Genomic DNA, 24,069 nt, shown 5'->3' with positions numbered 1-24,069 from the left:
TATGGGGATGGATAGATAGATAGATAGAGGGGGTATACGGGGATAGATAGATAGATTAGATTAGATGGGCGTGTATGGGGATGCACAGATCTATCTATCTAACCAAACACCCCCATCCACCCCCATCAATCTAACCCAGAGGTTTTCAGCCTGTGGTCCGTGGCCCGCCCGGGGATTCACAGACTGTGTGTAAGATTTCCACAGGGTTCCACGCCTCCCTTCTAAAGTTTTGGGGAGCCCACAAATGAAAAAAGGTTGACCCCCATCCCCCGCTCTAATCAACTCTATCCCCACACACGTCTATATGTCTGTCTATCCTGTCCCCCTCCCGGCTCGACCCAGCGCTGGCTGTCAGGTTACCCGCCCACCCCAGGCTCAGCTCCGGAGTCCTCCTGTCCCAGCAGGGCCTGCCGGTGTGTGGACGGAGTTGGGCTCTTTCCTTGTCTGAGCCTGGTATTTCCGTCTGTTCTGGCCCCTGCCTCCCAGCGCTGCGTCCCTCGGCTGCCACCAGGGGGCAGAACTGACCTGGCTCCCACCAGGCTCTGGCCAGCCGCTAACTATTTAAATTGGGAGCCAGAGGCTGGGAGGTGGGATCAGAACTGGCCCTATAAAGCCCTTGTGCAGCGACCGGGACCCAGCTGGGAGCCCAGGGTGAGGGGAGAACACGTCGCTGTCCTGGGATCCACGCCACCACGGGGGACGGTGCCACGCGGGGAGGGGGCTGCAGCCGGGAGAGGTCACAGAGTGGATCCAGGGCCGTGGTGCCCAGAACCTGTTGCGATATTGACTGTCCCTTCGCCATGGACAGCTGCTGAGCGTGGGCTTTCTTCCGGGCCCCGACGCCATCCCAGATCTGAGGCCCCTCTCACTTTTCCCATCGACACACAGCTGCGTATCTTCCCACCTGGAAGCCAGGCAAACTCCATCCTCTGTGCTCCAGGTCTGGGCTGGCGTGTCCCACTCCCGCCTTTCGGGACCGGCTCTGAGAAGGGAAGCAGTGAGTGAAGGTGGAAAACAGGGCAGGGCAGCACCCAGCTGGCCGAAGTTGGATTGGGTTTACTGGAGACCAGCTGAGAGTCGGTTCCTTTTGCCCGGGGCTTGGAATGCTGGGATCCGTCAAAATGGAATCGCACGACATCTCCGAGTGGAATGCGTACTACAGCGAGCCCACGGAGGTACGTCAAGCGGGGCACGTTTGAACCCAGTTCTAGCTGTCAGGTTAGAGGACGTGGCTTTCTAATATTCGGGAGGAGGGGGAGGATATTGACATTACAAAAAAATTTCTACCTGGAATGAGAGGGGCGGGGGAGTGGAAAAATCACATTGGTTTCCAGTGCCCCCCTTAAAGTGATCTGTTCTGGGGGAGGGAAGCCCCCACCCCAGGAAGTGCAGGTTGTATCTGGAGCTGCTGCAATGCAGCTGGTTCTGGAGTGCACGCGGCGTAGCAAAGAACACCCCAGGACGTTTCTGCCACTCAGGGTTTTCCTGTCTCCTTTCCAGCAAAGTTGTTGTCACGCAGCAAGGTGTTGGGGCCTGTTCTGCCCGCTGGCGACTTTAGATATTAAACTCCCTGGGACCTTGGGGGCATTAAACGTGAAGAGGGGATCCCCCGGGATAAAGGGCAGGGTGCTCCTGGGCTTGGATCCGGGGGGAGGGGGTGTATGTGTGTACCTGCCGCGGATCCCCTTCTTCACAGGAGTGACACCCCCACCCATGAAGTCCCCTGGCACAAGCAGAGCAGTGGGTTTTGCTGTTCCTGGAAATCCTCTTTCAGAACAGCGAGGAGAGTGCTAAGCGGAGCAGGGAAGGAGGAGGCAGAGCTGGGGGGCAGTGGGTAGGGCTGAAGGCAGGCAGAAGGGGCAGGAAGGGAGGGACGTTCCTCCACCTCATCTCATGGCACCTTCAGCCCCCCTCCAGCCCTGGCATCGCACACCATGAGCGGTGACAAATGACCTGTCCCCCAAACCTCCAGACTGGCTGAGAAACCCTGAGATTTTACAAAGCAGCCAGCGTCAACTCTCTGCCACCTGGTCTGGGCGCCTTTTCCTCCGCAGGCACGAAGGCAGGATATGGATTCGATTCCCCTGTGATCACAGGACTCCAGGAGCCAGGGCTGCCAGCAAAGCAGCCAGATAGTGTGATGCCCCCCAGAACTGGGCCTCTCTCCAGCCCCACTGCTCTAAAGGGCCCGATTCTGCTCCCTGCTGGGAGCCCCAAGCAGTGCCTGGCACAGCAGGGCTGATCCCTGGGGAAGGAGAGCAGAATTGGGCTCGGCAGCATGAGGCAGCATTGGGCCCGAATCACTAGGGGTCGTCCCCCTGCACCTGATCCAAAGCCCCTGGCAGCCAACGGGCCGGATCCTCCTCTCACTCGAGTTTTACTCCTCACCCTTCCTGATCCACCCCAGGTGTGAACGGGAGGAGAGGTGCCCAGTGGTGGTGTTCCCTCTGCACCGGGCCCCCTGCCCACCCCACATGAGCGCGGACGGACTCTGCTTGGGTCCCACTGGTGTAAACAAGAGCACTGGTGTCGGGGAGCCACACCGGCTCGACACCACCGGAGAGGAGCTCAGAACCGGGCGGCAGGGGACTGTAAATTGGCTTTGGAACAAAGCAGAATAGTGCCCCCCACCCCCATCCACACACACAGCCCCCGTCTGGGACCTATGGGGTGAAACAGATAGATAGATAGATAGACTCAGTTGGAGTTTTGTAAATGGCAGAAGGCCCTCGGGCTTTAACACAGTAGCAGCAATTAATCTAATAATCAATTAATCTCAATAATTAATAATGAACAGAGTTCAGCTAATTCACTACACAGCCAGGCTTGGCCCTTGTCCAGAGGGTCCCATTGCCAGAGAGCCCTGCCCCACATGGAAAACGCAATCCACATGCGCACTTGTCATTGTTGCTATGGTCGGCCGGGGGCGGATGGTAGAACGGGTCTCTCCTAGCCCCTAGCCCAGATGGCGTAGTGTAGCTTGGGTCCTGCAGGCTCCCCTCACCGTGGTATCTGGGCCTTCCCTGCACACACTTAGCACTGGGCGCCCACTCCCACTCCAACACACAGGCCTGGTGCGGCCGAATGCACCAGGCACTTGCCGTGCCGCGCAATCGGGGGTTCCTCCCGATTTACACGAGGGGAGCACGGCTGGCCGTGCTGGGCACTATGGTGATGGGTGTCGCACAAGAACAGCAAGCTGGCTGGATCGTGGGGGCTGGTTGCGATGGTTGCATCTGGGGCTCCCAGCCGGTTCTGGGGGTCACACTCAGGCTGTTTCCCTGCCGTGCGTCCCATGACTCAGCTGCCCCCACCCCTGTGCGCAGAACCTGCTCCAGCCGGCCCGGTCTGGGCTGCCGGGCAGCCAGGGCAGTGGCTGGGGGCCACTCCCGTCAGGGCAGGGCGGGGGGCCAGCCCCTTCCCGTGGTGACGCCACGCGGGAGGAGCCAGCTGTCCCCAGGGATCGGGGCCAGGTGCTCCCTTGGCAAACACGCCGGGTGGGAGGGCTCCGTGCCGCAGGGAGAGCAAACACGGACAGGTGACCGGGGGGAAGCTGCCACCCAGGAGCCACGCCAGAGGCTGGAGCAAGAGGGAGCCCAGCCCACAGCCTGCCACGGAGATAAAGGGCCAGATCCCTACCTGGTGTAAAGCAGGAGTGACTCCATTGGAGTTAATGGGGCCAGATCCCAGCTGGTGTCAATCACTGGAAACTGTGGGGCCAGATCCCAAAGCAGGAGTAACTCCACAGAAGCTAATAGCTTTCTGCTGCTTTACATCAGCATAAATCATCCAAATGCTTTCCTTTCCAAGGCGGGCGTCCCCACAACTGGCTTCTATTACTGCCTCTGCTACTGTCTTGCTGGGCAAGTCACTTCCCCTCTCTATGTCTCAGTTTACCCTCCTCTCCTTAACTGTGCCCTGATCTGTTGGGCAGAAACTGTTTCTCAGTATATGTCTGTGCAGCTCCCGGCGCAATGGGATCCTGATCTCAGTCACTGTGTGTCTGTGCGGCGCCCAGCACAACGGGGCCCTGATCTCGGTCACTGTGTGTCTGTGCAGGGCCCGTCGCGATGGGGCCCTGATCTTGGTCACTGTGTGTCTGGGCAGCGCCCGTCCGAGATCAGGGCCCCATCGCGCCGGGCCCTGCACAGAAATTGAGTGAGAGACAGCCCCTACCTTGAAGAATTCGCAATCTAAACAAGTCAAAATTATTATCACTATTTTACAGATGGGGAAACTGAGGCAGAGAGGGGCAGGGACTTGCCCCTGGGGGGCTGTGACAGAGCTGGGGATACAACTGAGATCCGCCTACCCAGGACCCAGCCTTCCTCTCTAGCTAATGGCTGCGTTTATCTAGTGGTAGGAACCATTTGAAATGTAATTGGAAAACAGAGCGGGGGGCAGAAAATCCCACCGTGATTTTCTTTCCCTGGTTTCCTATCAGCTGTATTGAAAAATACAACATCTCTTCTTCATTCCCGGCAAGGAATTCAGGCCAGGGTGGGAGTCAGCCTGGGACAGCGGGTCCAGAACAAGACCCAGGCCCCACTTCTATAGATTCATAGACTCCAAGGCCAGAAGAGACCAGTCTGAGCATGTATTTTGGCCCCCTGGATAACAAAATCCATAGAACTTCTCCCGGATAATTCCTAGAGCAGAGCTTTTAGGAAAACATCCCGGCTTGATTTAAACATTGTTGGTGATGGAGAATCCCCCACGGCCTTCGGGAAATGGCTAATTCCCCTCACTATGAAAAATTTACCCCTTATTTCCAGCTGGAATTCGTCTAGCTTCAGCCACCAGCCACTGTGTCTTGTTAGACCTTAATCTGCTAGCTTGGGAAAGGGACATGAAATTCACCATACCTGTAAGCTGTGATTGGTTCCCTAAACCAGGTCCGTCGGCTCCCTGGTTGCCTACCGAGAGCTTTCCAACTGTGACTAGTCGCACCTGGGTGTGTTTGCACCAGGAGCGGTGCCGCTTTCCCTTCCTGCCCACCTGCTGCCGGGCAAAAAGGCTCCCAGGCGAGTGATCAGATGAACAGATGCCATCAACATTTTTAGCCGAACTGGTGGCTGTGAGTTCCCCTACCCCGTTCTCGTGCTTAGCACGTCTGGGCTAAAAAATTATTCGAGGTCTGTAATGGAATAATTACCAGATGTGCCGTGAAATGAAACTGCCTAGCGGGGCAAATGATTTATTGATTATTATTAAGTAAGCAGTAGCCAATTCCATGGGCTTAGAGGTCAACCTGTGGAACTCCTTGCCAGAGGATGTTGTGAAGGCCAAGACTATAACAGGGTTCAAAAAAGAACTAGATAAATTCATGGAGGATAGGTCCATCAATGGCTGTTAGCCAGGATGGGCAGGGATGGTGTCCCTAGCCTCTGTTTGCCAGAGGCAGGGAATGGGCAACAGGGAATGGATCACTGAAGATTGCCTGTTCTGGTTATGCCTTCTGGGGCACCTGGCACTGGCCGCTGTCAGATGACAGGATACTGGGCTAGAGGGACTTTTGGTCTGACCCAATATGGCCGTTCTTATGTTCTTATGTCACTGGACTCAAAATAAGGGTATTTCCTTAGTGCAGTTGGTTTTTTTCTACTCTGTACTCCAGTCCTGGAACAGAGGTGGTGGCAAACAGCATGCCAGCAACCCCCCCCCCCTTTCAGAACCAGCACTGGTGCCTGGTTCCCCGGAACCAGCCATGCCCCAAGAATTGCCTCCGTTTGTCCCCCTTAAGACAGATCCTCGCTGTTTGCAACAGGGCCTCCCGGGAACGAACCAGCATAAACAGCGTAACAAGGAGGAAGCGTCTCTGCAAAGACCGTGCGCTGCAGAAAAAGAACTCGTGTGGCCGGGTGTAACAGCGCCATCTAGTGACTTCTGCTGTAACATTATCATCACAGGTGCACTGTGGATCCCGCTCCAACGGCAGGGCACCCACAGGGGCGAAGGGGGCAGCACCTGTTGCAGAGCGTTTGTGCGAGACATGCCCCACGCGTGTTTGACTTGCGCTGTGTAGCCCCGTCTGCTTCAGGCATGTCCTGCCCTGCGGACCAGCACAAATGGTTTCCGTTCTGTGGACAGATTTGGGGGGGCGGATTCTCCCCTCCGGCTGGAGTAATTTCACCCAAGCCAGTGGAGTTTCCATGCCCTACAACTGGTGTCCAGAGGAGATTCAGGCTCCTCTTTTGGGGGTGGGGTGTTACACCGAAGAATTCCCCAGGTGGCAGCCTGCAGCTGACCACTAATGGCCCTCAAGGGGGAGGCTTTTGGAGCAGTTGATGGTCTGGTCTTTGATTTTCTGGTGGTTAGAACAAAAAGAATGCAGGGGAGGCAGGACGCCTGGGTTCTATTCCCTGCTCTAGGATGCAGTGAGTGGTCTGGTGGTTAAAGGGGTAGGAACATAGAATTCTATGATTCTATGATAGGGCTGGGAGGTAGGACACCTGGGTTCTATTGCTGGCCAGGAAAGTGGAGGGTGGTGACAGCAGGGGCAAGCGGAGTTCTGTTCTCAGCTCTGCTTGCAGCGTGACCTGGGGCAAGTCACTTGCCCCTCTCTGTAAACTGAGACAACAGCATGCTGAGGTGCTTTGAGATCCTCGGGGGGCAGGAACTGCTGTCTTTGCTTCGGATCCCTCTCTGCGAGCGTCCAGAGCTGTATTCCAGCCACCAGCCAATGGCACTGGAATGTGGGCCCAACCGGCTACATGATGGGAAAAACACGACATCCGGGCTGGGTGCGCACAGGCCAGCCTGCTTTGCAGTCCCTGAGAGCCTGCATCTCTCTTTCCGTTACATGGTGCTTAATTTGCAAGCTATTGGATGTCTTCTGTATAACAGTGTCCCCACTTGAATGACGGGAACTGGGTTTCTAGCATCTAAACCCGACTACGCAGGCTGGGGGGAGGGTGTTTTCTTTCGCATTTATTGCTAAACCCTTTCAGTTTTAAGATTGGACACTAGTAGCTGAAACGTCTGGGATCTATAGCTGGGGCAAACCTGCATAACTCCATTGGCATTAATGGGGCCTGATCCCCAGCTGGTGTCAATGGGCCAGATCCCAGCCGGTGTCAATCGGCCGTAGCTCCATGGGAGTCTATAGAGCCAATTCTCCAACTGCGGTAAATCAGGGTCACTCCATTGGAGTCAATGGGCCAGAGCCTCAGCTGGGGTAAACGAGCTCACTGAAGCCAAAGGAGTAATACTGATTTACCCCCAGCGGATCTGACCCTGATGTGCAGGGAGGGGAATACTCTTTCCAGCAGGGCAGCATTTGTTCCTAGAAAAAGCTCTTTGGCTGAAGAGTCAAGTTGGGGAGCAATAGGCAGCTTGGGGGGAGCCCAGGAAGGGGGGCGTTAGGCCCTGAACATTGCAAGATTGGCTTAGTGAGGGGGAGGTTTCAAACCCAATTGCTCCCGGGGCTCCCTTCATTTCCCATCTGGCTTCGGAGCCCTTGGGAGTCAACTTTACAAGTGTTTCTTAGCAACCAGCGTGGCCAGACTTCAACTTAAAACCCAAAGGAAAGTGGAGATTCTCACTGATTCACATGACTCTGGGAGCTGGGGCTTTAAGGAACACACCAGCTATTGCAAGGAGATCATGAGGGCTGGCACCGCTGCATGACAGCCCTGGGGATGAGAGAGATCTGGGACAGGGATCCCATCTCCCAAATGCATTAGGTATCAGCAGGCTTTCTAAGGTGGGGTCACACCCGCACACAGTTTAAAGCAGGGTCATTCTCACACCCACACGGACACACCCCCACACTTTGAAGCAGGGCCAATGACACACACACTCAAGCATACGTCACACCCCACCCCCAGCGCTGCCAACTGCCCCACTTTTATTGTGCGTCTCAGACTAGCCTATGGTTTTCTCAAAGCTCCAGCTCCAGGAGTCATGGGAACACACTGGAAATGCAGCTGGCCTTTCTTTTATAACAAAGTGAGTTCCTCACACTGTGGCTGAGGAGAAAAGCTTGGCACCTTGACCCACGGTCAGCCTCAATGCTCAGAAACCGGAGGACCAAGAAAAGGAATCCAATATGTGTTGCTTTTGAAAAATCTCATGCTTTTTTGAGGCCTGCTTCCTGATATTTGAACTACTTTGACTCTCAGCTCTTTGGGGCAGCACATAGCGTGATGGAATTCTGGTCCATGAACCCCTGGGTTCTGTTTGTCGTTGAGGGAGGGGAGTCGGGTCTAGTGGTTAGAGTGGGGGGGCTGGGAGCCAGGACACCTGGGTTCTATCCCTGGCTCTGGAAGGGGAGTAGGGTCTATTGGTTAGAGCAGAGAGGGTCCTATGCCTGGATTTGTCACTGATCTGTGCTGTGACTTTGAACATCCCTGCTCTGTGCCTCAGTTTCCCCATCTGAAAAATGTTGGCTTCCTGCGGTCATGAAGGGTCAGAGGCCTGGAGGTGGCTGGAGCTCCCAGCACAGAAGGGGAAGCGTCTGGTCCAGATGCCTCAATGTCCCTCTCCCATCCCTGACAGATACCTTTTTCTCCTATGTTCAGGAAGTCACCCTCCCCTCCACCGCCCTGCCCTCCCTCCATCCCAGCACTGGGGCTGGACTGCAGCATATCCCACAGCCTGGGCTTGAACAGCTGGTCCCTTCCCAGCCTGCAGCATCCGCCCCCTGTCCCGTGCTCCAGGCCCAGCACAGTGACCTGATTGTCCTCCATGCCGAGGGCTCTTCAGGAGCAAAGAGGCCAGGGAACAGCCACGTCTGGAGCAGACGGGGAGCTTTGGCCATGAAGCAAAGGGGGAGACTCGGGATGGGGCCTGGGGCCGGTTAACGTCTGATTCCCTGCTCCGCTGGGAGGTGAGATGATCCGACGCAGGGGATCTGGACTCCAAAGGAGCCTCTGTTACGGGGTGTTTCCTTCCCCGGGCCCGGGTGGGTGCCGGGGGCCAGTTCTCTCCCTGCCCCGATGCAGAAAGGGGAAGGGGTCCCAGGAGTTAGTGCTGAGCTAGCTGACGGGGTGTGGGGGGAAGGGTCCTCAGGTTCTTCCCAGGCCAGGGGGCTCTAGGGACTGATGCCAAATCCTCACTCAGGCAAAATCCCCAGTGGCTCTTCTAAAACCAGGGGTTTGCCCTATGGACTGGATGTTTCTTGTTAGGTGCATGGAGGATTGAGATCAGGGCCCCGTCGGGCCGGGCGCTGCCCAGACACACAGTGACCGAGATCAGGGCCCCATCGGGCTGGGCGCTGCCCAGACTTATCCCCTGCCTTAAAGATCCCACAGTCTAAGCAGACAAAGGAAGAAGTACTGCTTTCCATTAACACCTGGTCAAACCATGGCCCCAGAGAGATTAAATGTTTTGTCCAAGGTCACACAGAGACTCTGTAGCAGATCTGTGAACTGAAGGCTGGTCTCCTGAGTCCCAGGTCAGGACCCCACTCCCTCCCCAGCACTGTCCTTTCTCCTCCTCCATCGCTCCTTTAGAAGAGATACAGGGTTTGACCCAGTGGGCATGGCCCCAGGATTGGGCCCCCAGCCGCTCAGACGCTAGGGGCTGTATTTGGCCAGCAAGCCAAGCACTGATTTGAGTGGGAATTTGGCACTGCCCTGGTATCTGAGAGGCGGTCGCAGGGGTGAAAACTAACTGAGGAGTTTTTGTGGGAGGGGTGGGGGAAGAAGCAGGAGACTCCTAACAGGTACTAAACTGCGGGTTTACTCCAGGCTGGGGGCTCAATCCAGTGTTGCCAGCTCTCCGGAGCCTTGGGAATTGTTGGCCTGTTTCTTAGAGCTCCAGCACCTGGAGTCCCGTGAATATGGGAGAATTTCAGTTCTGTTTTTAAAATCAATTCCACCTCTAGCCCTGGTGGGCGTGTACAACAGGGGGTTCCTGGAAGGCCCCAAATCCAGATGCCTGGCAAACAGCCCCCCCAAACGTATGAAGTTTTTGGGAAAAAACAGTAAATCCCATGATTTTTAAGTCAGTCTTGGGATTTTTCTGGCACCGGGGTTGGGCGTATGAGGTCTATGTCTGAGGGTATCTGGGTAATTGCATGGCAGGGACATGGCTTTGTAATAGGCCCGGTGCCCAGCTGGGGGTGCTCTCCCCAGTGTCACAAGTTCCCATCCTACCTCTGCATTGTGAGTGTGGCTTGTGGGGGAGGGCGGCTTGCCCAGCAGGAGGTTAAAGATTCCTCTGCCATTTAGGGGAGGGGCAAGGGCGTACCCCGATGTCCTGACTGGCCTCCCCCCGGCTTGTGATAGACCTGATACCAATGTCCAAGGCTGCGAGTGAGCTGCTGCCGCAGGGAGAATGGTTCTGGTGTTTGCCTTACACAATCGCTGTGTCTACAGCCCTGTTTGGAAAGGCTTTGGGGCCGCCCGGGCCGTGAGTGACAGACCGTCCTCGGCTGGTGCAACTGCTCCAGGCCTGGCCATACGGATCCACCCTGCCACGAACACGTGTGCTTTGTGCGTCGAACCACATGGGCGGCACTCACCCGGCACGGCTGGGGCATGTAGCCACAGGACACACCAGCACAGCGGTGGGTTTGCTGTTAGGCAAGGAGCAGCAGTGCCTGGTAAAAATAACAATAATAATGTATAAGAAGATTAGAGATTATCCATTTGCATACACTCTATCTAGCTATCTAGCTATCCCCATAACCCCATCTATCTAATCTATCTATCTATCCCCATACACCCTATCTCTCACAAGGAGAGGCTGAGGGAACGGTAGTTATTTAGACTGCAGAAGAGAAGCGTGAGGGGGGATTTGATAGGAACCCTTCAACTCCCTGAAGAGGGGGTTCCAAAGAGGATGGAGCTCGACTGTTCTCAGCGGTGGCAGATGACAGAATGAGGAGCAATGGTCTCAAGTTGCAGTGAGGGAGGTCTAGGTTGGATATTAGGAAACACTATTTCACTAGGAGGGTGATGATGCACTGGAATGGGTTACCTAGGGAGGTGGTAGAATCTCCATCCTTAGAGGTTTTTAAGGCTCGGCTTGACAAAACCCTGGCTGGGATGATTTAGTTGGGGATTGGTCCTGCTTTGAGCAGGGGGTTGGACTAGATACCTCCTGAGGTCCCTTCCAACCCTGATATTCTATGATTCTGTCTCTCTATCTACCCATCCCCATACACCCTATCTATCTATCTATCTATCTATCTATCTATCTATCTATCTATCTATCTATCTATCTATCTATCTATCCCCATATCCCCATCTATCTATCCTCATATCCCCATCTATCTATCCATCCATCCATCCCCATACACCCCATCTATCGAATCTATCTAATTAGTAGAATAGAATCTGGAGTAATTAGATTAAACTGTTTCTTCCCGGCCTTTCCCCTGACATACAAATACCACCCTGTCTGTGGCCAGAAAGGCTGTGGCCAGAAAGGCTCCCTGCTCTGGCCATGCGGCTCCTCTCCCGCTCACCTGCCCCCGCTGGGCTGCAGATGGCCACGGTCTGCAGCAGGATCTCCCTGCTGAATGACATGGGGCTGACGCAAGGCCGGGGAGATAAGCACCGTAAAGCAATCAGGCAGCAAGGAAATAGGAAGCAGAAGGGGACGGGGGATGTCAGTATTTACACTGGAGATCCTGGCAGATAATAATGCCGGCTGGCTCAATGGGTCCAGACCTGGGGCTCTTCAACGCTCCTCTCAGCCCTGCCACTTGCACGGTGCCTCAGTTTCCCTTCTGTAGAAGGGGGCTAATTTCACTGGCCAGAGGGGGGTGGTGAGAGTGACTTGGTTAATATTTGCAGAGCTCTCTGAGGGTGACTTAGCCTTGCTTAGAGCACAAGCCTCACATTCAGGAGATGGGTCTCCCATCTCTGCTGCTGTCTCCTTCGGTGACCTTGGGCCAGGCCCTGAATCTCGATGGGCCTTAGCTCCCTCTCTCTCCAATACAGATACTGATCCTTCCTTCGTCTGGTCAGACCATGAGCTCTTTGGGGCAGAGACTGTCTCCCACTGTGTGTCTGGGCAGCACCCAGCTCAACTGGGCCCTGATCTCGGTCACTGTGTGTCTGGGCAGCGCCTGGCCCGACGGGGCCCTGATCTCGGTCACTGTGTGTCTGGGCAGCGCCTGGCCCGACGGGGCCCTGATCTCGGACACTGTGTGTCTGGGCAGCGCCTGGCCCGACGGGGCCCTGATCTCGGTCACTGTGTGTCTGGGCAGCGCCTGGCCCGACGGGGCCCTGATCTCGGTCACTGTGTGTCTGGGCAGCGCCCGGCCCGACGGGGCCCTGATCTCGGTCACTGTGTGTCTGGGCAGCGCCCGGCCCGACGGGGCCCTGATCTCGGTCACTGTGTGTCTGGGCAGCGCCCGGCCCGACGGGGCCCTGATCTCGGTCACTGTGTGTCTGGGCAGCGCCTGGCCCGACGGGGCCCTGATCTCGGTCACTGTGTGCCTGGGCAGTTCTGTGACCTGTACATGGGGTCTGTACATCAGGGCCCCGTCGCACCGGGCGCTGCCCAGACACACAGTGAGATATAATCCCGACTTCAAAGAGCCTACAGGCCAAATAAGCAAGGATGCCCAGTGCCTTCTAAGTGCCAGCCCCGTGCCCATTCCACTGGGCCTGATTCCTCTCCGCATATGGGGAACTAATATTAGCACCTACCAGGGAGCCAAGCCGTTTGCTGCACCTAATCCGGATCTGAAGTTTGCAGAAGTGTAAATGGGGGACAGGTCAGTTAATGGCAGTGGCGTTACTCCAGACCCCGACCAGCGTCACTGAGACCAAGCTCAGCTCCTGTGTGCTTCAGGTTTTTATGTGATCACTGTATGATACGTAGCGTTGAGTTATTTATCTAGTGTGTGATCTTACTGACGGCCGTGACGCTCAGAACTGGCTCTTGGGCGCAAGCAGACAACCTGCAGTTTAATAAAGCCATGCACCTAGGAGCTAAGAACCTCGGCCCCACTTACAAGGCAGGGGACTCTATCCTGGGAAGCTGGGACTCTGAAAAAGCTTGGCACCGTGGAGGAGAATCAGCTGCGCATGAGCTGCCAGTGTGACACTGGGGCCGAAAGGGTGACTGCAATCCTGGGAGGCATCCACAGGGGGATCTTGAATAGGAGCAGAGAGGTGATTTTACTTTGGGTTTGGCCCTGGTGCGACCACTGCTGGGATCCTGGGACCAGTTCCGGGGCCCACAGTTCAAGCAGGATGTTGGTAAATTGCAGAGGGCTCAGAGAAGAGCCGCGAGAAAGATTGAAGGGTTAGGAAACCTGCCTTGCAGTGAGACATGCCAGGAGCTCTCTCTGGTTTAACAAAGAGACAGTTAAAAGGGGACTTGACCCCCGCCCCCATCTATAAGCACTTACAGATATTTCATAATGGGCTCTTCAGTCTAGCAGAGGAAAGTCGAACACGATCCAGCGGCTAGAAGTTGAAGCCAGACAAATTCAGACTGGAAATAAGCGGTAAATGTTTAACAGTGAGCGTCATTAACCATTGGAAAGACTTCCTGAGGGACATGGTGGATTCTCCGTCGCTGGCAATTTTTAAAACAAGATGGGACGGGTTTTATGTAACAGCTCTGCCCTAGGAATGATTTTGGGGTGGTTCTCTGGCCCGTGCGCTCCAGGAGGTCAGGCTAGATGGTCACAGGGGTCCTGTCTGGTCTTGGGCTCCATGAATCGTTGAAAACCTGCTCTTTCCCAGGAGGACCCTGAGTCATTCCCACGCAACGAGACGGGGATATTGATCTCGGCCGGCTCAGGTTCTATCTCCCCGGGCTGATGGAGGTGCTGCATGTTCTGGCCAAAGCCCCTCAAGCGGGAGCCGGTCACACCAGCGCCAGGGGCGCTCAGCTGAGGCAGTGACAGAGTGACATGGGTGCTCTCTCTCTCTCCCCCCACCACACCCCACACAGTGGGAAGGAGGCTGTGGGTGAGGTCAGTGATCCAGAGGCATCCCAAGGATTCCTGCCCATACGTCTGACATCAGATGGGAGGCAAGGGGCCAGATGGGCCTACGATGTGCTCAGGGGTGCCAGGGTGTTATTGAGAGACAGGCCAGGACCAAAACATCAGCTCTGAAGCCTCTGAGCTGTTGGTTCTGGCTCAGGGTCTGCACCGTCACACACGCAGACTCCTGGAGACAGCGCTGCTCTGCCCATCTGGAGTATCAGGATTACAGAGAGTGGGTAACATGCTCCGTATGCCCCCCAGTGGAGCTATGGCCGACTGACACCGGCTGGGATCTGGCCCATTGACTCCAATGGGGCTACGGCCGACTGACACCGGCTGGGATCTGGGCCACTGACTCCAATGGGGCTACGGCCGACTGACACCAGCTGGGATCTGGCCCATTGACTCCAATGGGGCTACGGCCGACTGACACTGGCTGGGATCTGGGCCATTGACTCCAATGGGGCTACGGCCGACTGACCCCAGCTGGGATCTGGGCCATTGACTCCAATGGGGCTACGGCCGACTGACACCGGCTGGGATCTGGGCCATTGACTCCAATGGGGCCATTGTCTCCAATTGACACCAGCTGTGTCCAGTTTTGGGCCCCACACTACAAGAAGGATGTGGAAAAATTGGAAAGCGTCCAGCGGAGGGCAACAAAAATGATTAGGGGACTGGAACACATGACTTATGAGGAGATGCCGAGGGAACTGGGTTTGTTTAGTCTGTAGAAGAGAAGAGTGAGGGGGGATTTGATAGCAGCCTTCAACTACTTGAAAGGGGGTCCAAAGAGGATGGATCTAGACTGTTCTCAGTGGTAGCTGATGACAGAACAAGGAGTAATGGTCTCAAGTTGCAGTGGAAGAGGTCTAGGTTGGATATGAGGAAAAACTTTTTCACTAGGAGGGGGGTGAAGCACTGGAATGGGTTCCCTAGGGAAGTGGTGGAATCTCCTTCCTTTGAGGTTTTTAAGGTCAGGCTTGACAAACCCCTGGCTGGGATGATTTAGTTGGGGATTGGTCCTGCTTTGAGCAGGGGGTTGGACTAGATACCTCCTGAGGTCCCTTCCAAGCCTGGTATTCTACGATTCTATTCTATGATCTGGCCCATCGAAGCTTTGGATGATTGACCCAGCTGGGATCTGTCCCACTCACTGATATTTCGCTGAACATTCAATATAAGCAGCGAACAGCATCCGTCTCCGCAGATCAAAATTGCACAGTCGTGTCTGACATTTGCTCAGGGCAGGTGGCCGCATCCGCCGGGCAGCCCCGCGTTAGCCAGTCAGAGAGAGCCATGTCCCGGGATTCATGCAGCTGTGCCAATAGGAGATCGAACTCAATCTAGGGCCTCGCTTAACCCACCCTCTGACCGGCTGAAGAGCCGGGCGGGCGGGCAGGCGGCCCTTTCCTGCCAGCAGAGACAGAGCGAGCCTGCCGCAGGCCAGATGCATTCTGGGGTATTTTTTCCCCACCATCCTGCGAAGCATCAGAGATCAGCCACAGCTGGAGACGGGACCCTGGACGGGGTGAGCCAGTGCTCTGAGGTGGCCCGGAAAATCCTCTCTCTAGGTGCAGGGCTGGTGGGTCTGGTCCATGTGTTCAGGGTCAAGCTGATCGCCACGTTCAGGGTCGGGGAGGAGCTTTCCTGGGTTCTGGCCCCAGCTCTGGGAGGGGATTGGGATCTAGTGGTTAGAGCAGGGGGCTGGGAGCCAGGACTGCTGGGTTCCATTCCGAGCTCTGGGATGGGGGAGTGGGATCTAGTGGTTAGAGCAGGGGGGCTGGGTGCCAGGACTCCTGGATTCCATTCCCAGCTCTGGTGTGAGGGCGTGGGGTCCCAGCTCTGCAGCTGACTCTCTGAAGGACCTTGGCAACAACAAGTCATTTCCCAATGCTGTGCCTCAGTTTCCCCCTCTGCAGCACAGGGGTGACAATACTGCCCTGACTGCTCCTGGGGAAGATCCATGCATGTCTATGAGGAGTTTTGAGATCCTCCTGGGGGGCCCCAGAGCAGAGCCCATGCAGTAGGTTTATTTCTCTCTGTGGCCAGAGAGGGACAGAGGCTGCTACAGAACAGGGGGCGCGTATCCCCACCTGCCCCTGGGCTCGGAGGGGCTGCCTCAGTGAGGAGGGGCTCAGTTTACCCCCTGCTCTTCTGAGACTGTTACAAGTTGCCAGAGCAGCCACAGAGTTCTGGGGAAAGCCGTCTCCACACTGGGGTCAGATGGGTGGGGGGTCCCTTGGGCTGGGGGGCCATGGGGCCTGTGCTGGGGTCAGATAGGGTGGGGGGGGTCCCTCGGACTCGGAGTCCATGGGGCCTGTGCTGGGATGGGGGGGTCCCTCGGGCTGGGAGTCCATGGGGCCTGTGCTGAGTCAGATGGGGAGGGGGGTCTCTTGGGCTGCGGGGAGCCAATGGGGCCTGTGCTGTGGTCAGATGGGGAGGAGGGTCCCTCAGACGGGGGGAGGCAAGGGGGTAAGTGTAGGCCAGGGCTGGGGGTGAATTTGCAGCCAAATGTTCATTTCAGCCACCCAGCCAGACCCCTCCGCTCGCCCAGGAACTGCCGGGTGCGGAAGGACCTAAGCGAAGATGAACAGCAACATAGGGATTTCATGGGGGAGTCAGGGATGGCCTTAGCTAGCGTCTCACAACTGACTGGGCAGAGTGTGTAGTAATTGGTAACAGGGTGGGGCAAAGAGATGCCAACTGAGAGCAAGGCCCAGTCGTGCTGGCCAGGTGCTGCCCAAACACACAGTGACCGAGATCAGGGCCCCGTCGCGCCGGGCGCTGCCCAGACATTCAGTAACCGAGATCGGGGCCCCGTCGGGCCGGGCGCTGCCCAGACACCCAGTGACTGAGATTGGGGCCCCGTCGGGCCGGGCGCTGCCCAGACACACAGTGACCGAGATCGGGGCCCCGTCGGGCCGGGCGCTGCCCAGACGCACAGTGACCAAGATCAGAACCCCATCACCCCGGGTGCTGCCTAGACACAAAGTGACCGAGATCAGGACTCCATCGTGTCGAGTTTCCAACGTTGTATTTAAAAAATAAGGGACTGTTTTCTTAGCATTCCCACCCCACCTCTCCTCCCACTATTATTTGGGGTCCCAGCGCCCTGCCAAGGTGGCTAGGGGCAAGGTTTGGCCTTTCTGCAGCTCAGTGTCTGTTTGCAAAGCCTGGTTGCAGCCTTTGCATAGAATTGGGGTGAAATTGAATAGTGCAAACCGTAAGGTCAGGCACTTAGGGACTAACAACAAGAATTTTTGGTATAAACTGGGGACGTATCAGTTGGAAACAACAGAGGAAGAGGAAGACCTGGGAGTATTGGTTGATCACAGGATGACTATGAGCCGCTAACGTGATCCAGCCATTGAAAAGGCTAACTCAGTCCTTGGATGCGTCAGGAGAGGGATTTCCAGCAGAGATAGGGAAGCGGTAGTACCTTGTACGAGGCACTGGTGGGACTCGTCTGGAATACTGTGTGCAGTGCTGGTCTCCCAAGTTTAAGAAAAATTAATTCAAACTGGGACAGGTGCAGAGAAGGGCTACGAGGATGATCCGAGGAATGGAAACCCTGCCTTAAGAGAGGAGACTCAAGGAGCTTGGCTTGTTTAGCCTGACCAAACGCAGGCTAAGGGGAGATAGGATTCCTCTCTATAAACACATCCGAGAGAGAAATACCAGGGAGAGGGAGGAGTCATTTAAGGTAAGCACCAATGTGGACACAAGAACAAATGGATACAAACTGGCCATCAACAAGTTTAGCCTTGAAATTAGACCAAGGTTTCTGACTCTCAGAGGAGTGACGTTCTGGAGCAGCCTCCCAAGGGGAGCAGTGGGGGAAAAACGCCTACCTGGCTTCACGACTGAGCTTGATACATTTATGGAGGGGATGGGATGACAAAACTGCCTACAATGGCTAGCAGCAAATATCTCCCAAGTTACAGCTGGTGATGGGATGCTGAGTTACTACAGAGAATTCTTTCCCAGGTGTCTGGCTGGCGGGTCTTGCCCACATGCTCAGGGTCTAACAGATTGCCATATTTGGAGTCAGGAAGGAATTTCTCCCCCCCCCCGCTCAGATTGGCAAAGACCCTGGGGGGGGTTTTTTGCCTTCCTCTGCAGCATGGGGCCTGGGTCACTTGCAGGTTTAAATTAGAGCAAATGGTGAATGATTTGAGGACTTCAGTAACTCAGAGATAAGGGGGCTATCACAGGAGTGGGTGGGTGAGGTTCTGTGACCTGCCATGTGCAGGAGGTCAGACTAGACAATCATGATGGTCCCTTCTGGCCTTAAAGTCCGTGAATCTTTTAAAACCAAACAGGGCAAAACTCCTTTGAAAATCAGTTCCAGGACTCGGCTAATGTCAAAAGCAACCGTATAGTAACAAAGCCATGTGCCCAGCCCAGCACTCACAAGCTGCCCTACAATAATGACGCAGCATGCATACTGACCTTAATTAATACACTAGCACATGTCCTGAAGTCCAAAGGGAGATCCAGAAGGATAAGTTATTGTGGAACGTTATGAGGCAGTGTTGCTGGTTGCCATGTTCCACCCCAGAGGTGGCCACAGGAGCAGGAGATCTTGGCATGGAGATTGCTGCTGAGTCAGCCTGCAGAGTGGAAGATGCTGTATTTCAGTAGAAAATTGGGTTTTCCGCTAATGGACATTTTGGTGTGACAAGTGTCTGAAAAGCCAACATGCCCCAAAACGGACATCGCTCAGTTCAGATTCCTGCCTCATGGAAGCTGTGGTTCAGTTTCCTTTTAGGGGAAGTCTTCAATTTCTTCAATTTCCTTTTAGGGGAAGTCTCTTCAGCTGGACAACATCTCCCACAGTGCACCACATCTAGGGATTCCCAGGACAAAACCACCTTCCCTCACCAGGAAGGGTGGCCACGGTGCATGATGGGAGATGTAGTCCGACCAGAGAGCGTGGCCTATAGAGAAGAATGGGGAGCATGAGGCATCTGAACTACAACTCCCATGAGGCACACAAGCAAAATTTCCAAGCTGAGTTTGCCGCTGAAAAAAGTTGCTGCTTAATTTCTTTTCCCCCTTCAAGTGAACAGGGGGTTGAACAGCTGTTTCCTGTAGAACGCCCCCATCTGGGTAGGAGCCCATGTCTTGTCCCATTTGCCTCCAAGATTGACCCTTTCCGCCACGAGCATCTCTTTGCTACTGCCCACAGTTTCCCCATCTGTAAAATGGGACTAGTGACCCCCCACCTCACAAGGAGAGCTAATTAGTTCCTGCCAAGTGCTGCTAGATAGCGCAGCAGGGCTGGAGGAAGCCTGGGAAGGCTGGAAGTGGGATAGGAGAGCTCAGTTCAGCTGGGCACCAGAGCCCTGTGAATTTTGGATGATGGTTTCAAGGCTGTAATAGAGTTTGGGGTGCACACTGGCAGGACTTTGGGTTGGGCTGGGCGAAGGTTCAGGAATCTGGTTTGCGTCGGGGCAGGGGAACCATGGTGGATTCTGCTATACCTAAAATTACAGGAATAAGCTAAACTGCCATGAGCACCTTTATAGCAATGTAACCGCGTCCACAGTAGAGGCTGGGCTGCTTTCACCTGCTCTGTTTCTAAATCAGTACAGTCCTAAGGGTTCAAACACAGGGCATAGATCACCCCTTCATCCAAGCAGGCAGCCTGAAACCTGAGTCCCTCCAGACCCCCACATTTCTGGAGCTCTTTTCTGAATTCCTGGCAACATGTCAATGTCAAATAGTTATGTTTGAATAAGGGTTTCTTCCTCACAGCTCACCCATCTATCGCTCCCTCTCTCTATATATGTCTATTTATACACATACACCCCATCTATCTATCTATCTATCTATCTATCTATCTATCTATCTATCTATCTATCTATCTATCTAATCATTGCTGTAAGGCACCTGTCGGCACCGTATACAAGCTCTTTCACCCTCTCCTCGTTTCTAGAGCTTTGCCGTACGAGGGAGAAGGGTGACAAGGCCCCATGACCCTTGCAGACCAGAGAGCCCTGCCCAGGGATCTTTCCTGGCTGCAGGGTGCCCACCTCTCTGATTTGCCCCCTCCAAAGCCTCAGGGGCTGATTCACACCCTGCCAAATCAGCAGCTGGCTGGAAATTTGCCCCTGAGCTGTCTATTCCCCCGACAACGTCTTGACTGAATGAGAGCTTTTCGGCAGAGGATCTCAAAGCGTAACTGTATGAACCGAGGAGTAGGGGCAGGGAGGGGATTTTCCCTCCGTATCTGGCGTTGGTGAGGCTGATACCTCATCCTGCATCCAGCTCTGGGGGCTGCATTTTAAAAGGGATGTTGACACATTGGCAAGGGCACAAGAAGAGCCACAAAACCAATCAGGGCCAGACGGTGAGAAACCAGCGGAGTTCAGTCTGTGTCGGTGATCAGAGAAAAGATCAAGAGGTGACTTGATCAGTGTCTAAGTATCTTCCTGGGGTGAAAACACCAGGCACTAGCGGAGAAAGGGCAGAACCAGCTGAAAATCAGGCCCAAGTGCGGGTGATTAAGCTGCGGGAACAAACTGCCCAGGGAAGTGGTGGGTCCTCCAGTTCTTGGTGTCTCTTGGAGGCCTGTTTAGCAGATGCTTCATCCAAACACAGGTTGTTGGGCGCAGTTCAGGGGTGACTGGGGAATCTAATGGTCCCTTCTGGACCGAAAGGCTCTGACTCTTTCCCATGGCATGGAGTGGTCCCGGGATGCAGTCAGACCCACGAAAGTCCCAGAAGAACGAAGCCAGGTAGCAAACCCGTTCTGCCATCGTCACTGCAGTCTACAGGGGAGCTTAGCCCACCAGGTGGGTTTTCATCATGGGATCTCAAAGCACTTTGCAGAGCTGTGGCCGGTTTACAATTGGAACCCAGGAGTCCTGGCTCCCAGGCCTGTGCCTGGCACGCTGAGGAGCAGTGTTCATGGGTTTGGAGCCTGATCGAAACCCCATTGAAATTGATGGCAGTTTTTCCATTGACTTCAACGGGCTTCCAATGAGGCTGTGGTTGAGCCATGGGCTGCAAAACTTAGCAACGCTCAACACCACAGACAGGAAACATACAAGGTGGCACCGACTACATTGATTGGCAGCAGGGCAGCGCTCATAAATGAGCCCTTTCTGTTAAAGCCTATCTAGTGTAAATAGCAGGCACCATTGTTACACCTGCGACTGGGATCCCACTTTGAATTGCACTAAGCTGTTTATTTAATGAACTCTGCTTTAAAGGTGACCTGAGAAGGGGACAAAATACTGGGTTTATGGCCTTCCTTCGCAGGCCTGAAGGAGAGCTGGCTGGTTCGTTATTTGAAAGAAGCAGGTTTTGCTGCTCCTTTTTCACATTAGAAATGGCAGTCTTGGGAGTGAGGGCTGGATTCTGATCTCAGCTCCATTGGTATAAATCTGGAGTCACTCCTGATGTCAAGGAAGTAAGGCCTGGAGTCTGATCTCAGCTCCACTGGTGTAAATCTGGAATGTCTCCACTGAAGTTAATAGAGTTAGAGCCAGATTTTGGTCTGAGTTCTACTGGTGTAAATCTGGATTCACTCCAGTTTACACAAGAACAGAATACAGACCTCTATCTTACACACTCCTGAATTATTTTTCCTGCTACAATCCATTCCCATCCTATCCCCTGGATGCCAAATCCAGCTCTTGATTACACTGGTGCAAAGCAGGAGTAACTCCCCTGTGTCCACATTTACCCTAGTGTTACTGAGACCCGAAGCCAGCCCTTGGTGTGCGAGTTACTGCCCTGCCTCACGTCACCGACCCTCTCGACTATGTCACCCCTGGACTAGTCCGAAGCCCTCTGTGGTAGTTGCAAGGCTAACTCTGTCCCTTGGCTTCTCCTAGGTCTATCCATCCGTGAGCACCATGACCTCCAGCCTGGGGCCGATGAACACCATCAACTCCTACATGACACTCAACTCGCTCAGTTCCCCCAGCTCCATTAACATGACCTACCCGAACAGCCCTTCCCTCACCGGGCTGACCAGCTCCGCCAGCCCCATGGGCCTTCCCACTATGACGTCGCCTGTCAGCCCGGTGCTGACGCCACTAGGGACCCAAGCACCCACCATAAACTCCCTGTCCCCCTACCCGAACGTGAGCCAGTCCCTGGCCCCTCTGGGATACCCAGCCTCGGGCATAAACCGGCCCAAGGAGATCAACAAGTCATACCGGCGCACGCTGACTCACGCCAAGCCCCCGTATTCCTATATATCCCTCATCACCATGGCCATCCAGCAGGCCCCCAGCAAGATGCTGACCCTCAACGAGATCTACCAGTGGATCATGGACCTCTTCCCGTATTATCGGGAGAACCAGCAACGCTGGCAGAACTCCATCCGGCACTCGCTCTCTTTCAACGACTGCTTCGTCAAAGTGGCCCGCTCCCCGGACAAGCCTGGCAAAGGCTCCTACTGGGCCCTGCACCCCAACTCCGGCAACATGTTCGAGAACGGCTGCTACCTGCGGCGCCAGAAGCGCTTCAAGATTGAAGACAAGGCCAAGAAACCGAACGCCAAGCCATCGGGCGCCCAGGAGCAGGCTTCCAAACACCCTGAGCGGCTCCAAGAAGGCCAAAGCCCCAACACAGCTTCCGAAGGGGCCGAGTCTGGCCATTCAGATGCCTCCCACGGTTCTGAGGAGCAAAGGGGCCTGGTCCAGTTGGACTGCTCTGGCGTGCAGGGTTCATCTCCGGCCTCCGAGGCCTCCCCCATCTCTCAGCCCATGAATAGCCACTACTTCCCCTCTTCCATCACCAGTCTGGACCTCCCAAACGACCTCAAAATGGACCCTCAGTACAACTTCAATCACCCCTTCTCCATCACCAACCTGATGTCCTCCGAGCAGAGCCACAAGATCGACCTGAAGGCCTACGAGCAGGCCATGGCCTACAGCGGCTACGGCTCCCCCACTGCGCCGGATGGCAAACACGCCTACGAGACGGCCACTTCGCTCAGTGAAACCGGCTCCTACTACCAGAGCCTGTACAGCCGCTCCCTGCTCAATGCCTCGTAATGGCCCCCCTTCGGAGAGCCAAGGCCACTTGCGGAGATTGGGGGCAAGGGGCAGACGCCTTTCCCCCACCTACCCCCCTGAGTGTAAGACGTTCCCGTCCATTGTCCACCATGCACGACATGGGGAAAGGAACGAGAGGCCAGCTCCTGTGCCAGGCACTGTGTAGGGGCTCCTTTTCTGGGTGTGGAAAATACCCTCCCACTCCCCAGCTCCCCCCACCCTCCAAACCTTTCAAGGGAGCAGGGCAAAGTCTCTCCCCAAGGTAATGGCCAGGTGGGGTCAACACATTCCACATCTCCCCTTGTCCTGGCCACTTCCTGGGAGACCACGCCAGCCAGTCACCAGCCCAGCTAGGATCCTGCCCCTGGTTCTGTGCCATTAGCTACCAGAACGGTGCCACTGAGCTCAACGGCAAGGGAGGGCTCTCCCCAGCTAGGGTGGGGCATTGGGTGAGCAGCCTTGTCTGTTTCAAACAAGAAGAGCTGTACATCCAGCCCCTGACCTAGAACTGGGAGCCTGGGAGCAGCCCTTGTAGTTCCCCAGGCACATGGAATTCACTGCCGAAATGTTACAGTTCCCAAGAGCTTCTCCAGGCGATCCCCAAACCCTGTAGATCCGCACATGGCAGGATTCCACTGTTACGTCCAAGGGGCTTGGTTATGCCACCGACACATTGGGCCCCGTGAGTGTGAAGCCTGGTGCGGGGGGAGGAATTGTTCTAGATTTTTGTTGTTGTTGTTTTTTGTAAATGGCTTTCTATTTAAATATTTGCTTTGGAAAAGGGGTTAATAGAGTCGGTTTTAATATATCATACTTTAGAGAGGGATTTGTTTGTGGGTGGTTCGTTTTAAGTGTGTCTTTCCTTTTTTTTTTTTTTTTTTTTTTTTGGTATTCAAGATCATTAAAAAAATAACACACTTCTTCGCTGCAAGATTTCATCTGTCCAAATAGGAGGTTGCATCGTTATCATAATTACCTGAGGAGAGCTAATGTGACGCCAATTTTTAAAAAGGGCTCCAGAGGGGATCCCGGCAATTACAGGCTGGTAAACCTGACTTCAGTACCGGGCAAACTGGTTGAAACTATAGTAAAGAACAAGGTTGTCAGACAATGACATATGTTGGGAAAGAGTTAACATGAGTTTTG

At 54.9% G+C, this 24,069-nt stretch overlaps 1 protein-coding gene across 2 annotated transcripts; it reads left to right on the top strand.

Annotated features, from left to right (window-relative positions):
* Positions 1-605: 605 nt before the first annotated feature.
* Positions 606-23,774, top strand: FOXA3 (forkhead box A3). 2 transcript variants are annotated; one of them, XM_084613009.1, is made up of 2 exons: positions 606-1,175; positions 21,754-23,774. In XM_084613009.1, exons 1-2 carry the CDS (start codon positions 1,104-1,106, stop codon positions 22,921-22,923), a joined length of 1,242 nt encoding a protein of 413 aa, XP_084469135.1. In that variant the 5' UTR covers positions 606-1,103; the 3' UTR covers positions 22,924-23,774. The 2 variants fall into 2 exon arrangements, with proteins under 2 accessions (XP_084469135.1, XP_084469136.1); XM_084613010.1 differs by having other exon boundaries at positions 606-1,218.
* Positions 23,775-24,069: the final 295 nt, after the last annotated feature.

Source organism: Lepidochelys olivacea (assembly GCF_965140295.1).
Source record: "Lepidochelys olivacea isolate rLepOli2 genome assembly, chromosome: 23".
NCBI lineage: Eukaryota > Metazoa > Chordata > Testudines > Cheloniidae > Lepidochelys > Lepidochelys olivacea.
Note: the sequence above shows the minus strand (reverse complement) of the source record. Positions and strands in the feature narration are given on the sequence as shown.

Coding starts and splice junctions, on each gene's coding strand:
- FOXA3 (XM_084613009.1), top strand. CDS start 1,104: ATGCTGGGATCCGTCAAAATGGAATCGCACGACATCTCCGAGTGGAAT. Junction 1,176..21,753: donor ACTACAGCGAGCCCACGGAG/GTACGTCAAGCG, acceptor GGCTTCTCCTAG/GTCTATCCATCCGTGAGCAC.